We start from the raw sequence: 6000 nt of genomic DNA, 5'->3' as shown, positions 1-6000 counted from the left end.
GTGCCCAGTTCCCGCGCGTGAGCAGAGAGATTCGCGCTCGGCATATCATATTCCGCGCGCGAGCAGAGAGATTCACGCTCGGCACATCATATTCCGCGCGCGAGCAGAGAGATTCACGCTCGGCACATCATATTCCGCGCGTGAGCAGAGAGATTCACGCTCGCGCATAATATTAATGTACTTTCGCGCTACAATAATGCGCTCTCGACATTGGACAGGATAATAACGCCATACACGAAATGTTATTAAATCTGCTCATATAAACTGTGTCACTGAACTGAAGGAAATGATGTTGGAAAAAATATTTTACCAACACTTTACAGAAATTCGCTCTGCTGCCGTTTCAAGGCCAGTTAAGCTTGTTAGTAGCTGATTTAGTATATATTTATATATATATAAGTAAACAAAAAGAAAATGCTTTATTAAAAACTCTAAATTACATCTATGATACATCTGATATTTACATGGAAATGATTCTTCTGGAAATGAAGAAACAAATTGAAGTGTTTAGTTTTCAGTTTTCTGCATTTGTCCCGAATGAACCAGGAAGTGGTTCAGGATCAGTGTGTGTGACTCCAGATATTATAAAAGCAGGCGTATGATAATCTGAACACTCAGAGCCGCGAGGGCGGGGCTTGTCCACGAGGAGGAGGAGCCTGAGAACGTCCTGTCGTGATTGGCTCTGCCGTGCTCCTGTGGGTGTGTCTGCACAGTGATGTAACCATTGATGATGCGGACGAGAGGGGGCGGAGCTTCGGCCGTCACACTGTGAGAGAGAGAGAGAGAGAGAGAGAGTTATGATGGAATGAACTGCAGAAAAATTACTGAAGTGTCCAAAACACACTGCAGAAATGATGCTTTCCTCAGTATCTTGTATACCAGAACTATCTGGTCTGAAATTTCTGAGAAATGTATCAAAATGAAGCGAGTTTATGCTTAAAACGAGACAAATATGAGTTTAGAAAAATCAACTTAATTCAAAGTGAAAACAAGATTATTTTTCTGACTCCATTGACAGATATTTATGGAAGCCACAGAATAAAAAATAAAAAAGGTAATTGCGACTTTTTATCTCACAATTGCAAGTTATAAAGTCAGAATTGTGAGATATAAACTCATAATTATCTTTTAAAATGTCTTATTCTGTAGCAGAAACAAGCTTCCATTGATATTTGTTCTTGTTTTAATCATAAATTCACTTAATTATGATACATTTTTCACATCTTAATATCTTCAGTCATTGTTCTTCTCCAGTAAATGTGTCTTGATGTAAGAATGATTAGATGTTAGTGCTGGAAAACGAGACAGAAACACTGAGGAAGAACAGGATGTTTGCAGTCCATGGAATCAAAAACACGTGCAGTCATCATCATAATCATCTAATAATTCATTAATCTATTTAATAACATTTGGCAAACATCTCCTTCTGAACAGGGAAATGTGAAGGAATCGCTTCTGGACCGAAACTAAGAGCGAAACGTGACTCTGCGAAAACATCAGATGGTTTGTGTGTTTTCAGGAGAATTCCTCCGACCACATGTGGTTTCGCTCAAACACCGCGATCGCAGAGTCTTCGGTCACGTGACCGGCTGAAATCTGCGCGTTTATGAAATATGAATCCGCACTAAACGCCCGTCTTTTCCTTGAAGGAGGAGGGAAAATAAATGGAGGTTTAGAGTCTGTCAGAACTCATGAGACGGACGGGAAACATAAATAAAGTTTCCTTCACGTCCTCCATCTGTGTCAACACTCGAACATCTCTGAACGTGTGTGTGTGTGTGTGTGTGTAGCTCTGGGTCTCAGACGTGTGCCAGGCCCGTCTCCCTCCACGGGTCAGAGTAAATGAAGTCTATATGCAGGTCTTCTGTTTGTGTTGAGCGTCTGGACCTGAACCGCCACTCGCTACGCTTCCATAAACTGTTTATTAAAGAAATATTGTTGTTCCTCGGGATTACGTGGGCGACTGTAGACATAAATCCAAGCAAATTTCCAGAACACGGTTCAGGCTCGGCTGAGAACATGTCATCTGATGTAAAGAATCTGTTAGAAGCTCCAGAACTGTGACACTGATCCGTGAAACACGAGTGATCACACACCGCTCGAGGCGGTTCTGTGAGTCAGGGAACCGGGCTTATATCTGAAACCATACAAAACATTTCCATTACTGGAAATAAAATAAACATTTCCTGTGATTTCAGCTAGTAGATAAAGTTGAAGTGCTTAAAACTAACTAAAACTACAACTTAATACAAACTATATAAAACATTTTTTAAGAAAAAGGTGACACTTTACCATAAGGTTGCATTAGTTTACATGAAAAATACTTCTAAAGCATTTATTAATCTTAGTTAATGTTGATTTAGAAATTTACAAATACATAATTGCAATCAAAAGTTGTTAATAGTATTAAATGAACCTGAACTAACATTAACTAACAATGAACTGTTATGTTTTTATTAACTAACTTAACAAAAATTAATAAATACGGTAACTAATGCGTTGCTCATTGAACTAACATTAACTTACTGTAGTGTTACCACAATATCTAATAAAAATGACAAAAGCACAACAATAAAATAATCTAATGAAAAAATTATTTCATTCAAAATATAATATATAAACCCTTAAAACATTTTAACTATTTGAAATAAACATGAACTGAAATAAAATAAAATATAAAAAAATATAATTGAATTAAGCCTTTCAACTTAAGTACTAAAATAACCTAAACTAAATAAATGAAATAAAAACTATATACCCATATTTCGAAAAACTATATACTCATATTTCGAAAAACTATATACTCATATTTCGAAAAACAATAAAGACTAGAAGAAATTATTGCGCTCTATATTGACACATATTTAGTTCCCTTTCGAGGGAACTCGAGATGCGTCGATGACGCTTTGGGAACGCCCCCAGCATGAATGCGTCTGAAGCATCATGTCAACTAGTCCAATGGAAAGAATGAGCGTCATGGGCGGGTGACGTCATGACCAGGAAGAGATAAAGCACATCCAGTGCAAACCGGCATCAGCTTCTGTTGCCTCAGCAAGCGATCTGTGTTACTCTGTCTGATATATATACAGTCGTGCCCAGAATTAATCATACCCCTGGTAAATATGATCAAAAATGGCTGTAAAAAATAAATCTGCATCGTTTATCCTTTTTATCTTTCATTAAAAAAATTGGCAATCAGAACAGTTAGCGGTTCGGGCCGCGGTTCGGGCCCCAATATGCAAAGGTTGGGGTTGAGGCTCAATACCAAGAAGAGTGTGCTTTCTCCAGTACAGAGGACCACTTTTCTTGGAGTGGTTTGGGATTCAGTCACGATGCGAGCCGTTCTGTCGCCCGCTCGTGTAGCTGCTATCCTTACTGCCACAAAAGAGCTAAGGCTAGGCCAGTCACGCACTGTGAAACAGTCCGAGAGACTGTTAGGCCTCAGGGCAGCAGCGTCCAATGTGATACCCTTTGGCCTGCTGTACATGAGACCTTTACAGGGGTGGCTCAGGACCAGAGGGTTCTCCCCGAGGGAAACCCACTCCGTACGATCAAGATCACGTCGCAGTATCCCCGCACCTTGGTTATATGGAGGAAACACTGGTTCTTGTTCCAGGTTCTGGTGTTGGGAGCTCTTTGCCATCGAGTTGCGATCTCGACAAATGCTTCCCTCACTGGCTGGGGAGCGGTGTTGGAAGGCCGCTCAGCTCAGGGCTTGTGGAGGAGTCATCATCTCTCTTGACACATGAATTGCCTAGAGATGATGGTCATCTTCAATGCGTTGAGACATCTCCTCCCAGACCTGAGGGGCCATCATGTGTTGCTCTGGACAGACAACACGCTGGTGGCCTCTTATTTTTGGTCCCTCAGGAAAATATGCTCTCTTGAGGGCAGTGTATATTCCAAGGGGCCAGAATATGGGAGCAGACACCCTGTCGAGGCAGGGGCTGAGGCCAGGGGACTGGAGACTCCACCCCGAGGCGGTGGAGCAAAAATGGGAGATTTATTACCAGGCACAAGTGGATTGGTTTGCGTCTCAGTACACAACGCACTGTTCTCCCTTACTCAACCAGGCCCCTTGGGGCTGAATGCTATGGGGCAGACGTGGCTGAGGCTGCATCTGTATGCAATTTCCCCTGTTGCTCTGCTCCCAGGAGTTCTGGAGATAATCCGCCAGGATGGAATAAGCCTACTGCTAGTAGCACCACGCTGGCCGAGCTGAATTTGGTTTGCGGACCTAATTCTTCTCCTTGACGGCCCTCCCTTGGAGATCCCGATCAGGAGAGACCTTCCGTCTCAGGCAGGGGGCGCAATATCACATCCCCGGCAGGGGATTTGGAAACTGTGGGTTTGGTCCCTGAGGGGGCCTAACTTCTTGAGAGTGGTCTCTCAACCGAGGTTGTTGAGACCATTCTAAGCTCCAGAGCTCCCGCTACGAGGAAACTTTATGCACTAAAATGGAGAGTTTTCACTTCTTGGTGTCATCAGCGTCAGTGGGATCCAGTTAACTGTTCAGTGAACACAGTACTTGAGTTTCTGAAACGGTGCTTTACGTCAGGTTTATGTCCATCCACGATCAAGGTATACGTGGCGGCCATAGCGGCTTTCCACGCCCTGGTGGGTGGTACATCGTTGGGTCGAGACCCCCTGATCACACGTTTCCTTCGTGGCACATATAGGCTGAGGCCTACAACTGGCACTAGGGTGCCGGCTTGGGACCTTGCAATAGTTTTAGAAGGCGTTCCCAAAGCGTCATCGACGCATCGCGAGTTCCCTATCTCAGGGAACTATGGTTACAGTCGTAACCTGAGACGTTCTTTTTCTTCAGGTGCGTAGAGCCACGGGAATATGGGAAACGAGCCAGAAGGAGACGTGTTCCAAAAAACGAATTATTAATTAATTAACTAATAACAAACACAACAAAATTTACAAATTTTTACAAATTTAAATAAAAAAAATCTCATTCAAAATATATATTTAAAAAAATGACAAAACTATAACTAAAATTAATTAAAAAAATTAACAAAAACTAAAATATATCATTGGCAGTAAAATAAGTCTAAAGGTCCTTGCACACTGTGTCTGAAATTTTCGTATGCGTTTTTTAATATTTTTTGTCATTCGGTGACTCTGAATGGTCAGAACACCTCAAAAACACTTGATACAGAGGAAACCACTGGAGCTCGAGCATCACTCTGAGTGAGTCATGATCTGCTGTTTTAATGTTACAACAAATTCACAACTTGTTTGACACAAACAATGACAACTTGCCTGCTGTTAGAGAACGTTTCCCAGATAATTAGCATCAGTTTTTCATGAGTCTCTGTAACTTAGCCAACAGTTTTATAGCCTGTTCACTGACAACACCTGCTCAGAACAAGCAGTCTAGGCCTAGTCATATTTTCCAAATCACATGATGACTAACATATTGTCACATTATAAACATCTCTCTCTCCAAATAGGCTTAATTATTTTATTAGCACTAAATAAATGAAAGTGTATTGCATAGTCGATGTTATAGTTCACTTTTAAAATCATGTCATATTTTATAATTATATCCTGGCCATGGATGCATTAATCATGTCATCTGTCTTTCAAAGATGTCAGGTAAAGAGCAATTAAGCCTCCTCTCGTTCGCCCTGAGGGTGTGTCATTTGAGAGCCCTGCAAAACACCTCAGAATGCCTGATGATACAAATGCAAAAAACGCAGAAAAACGAATCCGATTTTTTTACTGACGGATGAAAGTGTCAGAGGCAGAGTACGAGAACTGGACGAGAGTTTTGGACTCCGTGTGCAAGGATGGTCCACGTGTTGGTGAGCGACACACACCGCTAACTCGAGTGTGACGTGTGTATCGCTCGACACATCGCTAACTCGAGTGTGACGTGTGTATCGCTCGACACATCGCTAACTTGAGTGTGACGTGTGTATCGCTCGACACATCGCTAACTCGAGTGTGACGTGTGTATCGCTCGACACATCGCTAACTCGAGTGTGA

The 6000-nt window shown here is 41.9% G+C and overlaps 1 protein-coding gene across 1 annotated transcript in view; it reads right to left on the bottom strand.

The window, feature by feature from the left end:
* Positions 1 to 400: 400 nt before the first annotated feature.
* Positions 401 to 6000, bottom strand: part of trabd2a (TraB domain containing 2A) — a 78167-nt gene continuing 72567 nt past the window's right edge. The window contains 1 exon segment of the mRNA XM_056269799.1: positions 401 to 766. Within this exon segment, the coding sequence (XP_056125774.1) occupies positions 583 to 766 (184 nt within the window). The 3' untranslated portion in view covers positions 401 to 582.

This window comes from Rhinichthys klamathensis, unplaced genomic scaffold (genome assembly GCF_029890125.1).
Source record: "Rhinichthys klamathensis goyatoka isolate OS25496 unplaced genomic scaffold, OSU_Roscu_1.1 h1tg000290l_1, whole genome shotgun sequence".
In the NCBI taxonomy this organism is placed as follows: Eukaryota; Metazoa; Chordata; class Actinopteri; order Cypriniformes; family Leuciscidae; genus Rhinichthys; species Rhinichthys klamathensis.
This window is presented reverse-complemented; position numbering and strand designations above follow the sequence as displayed.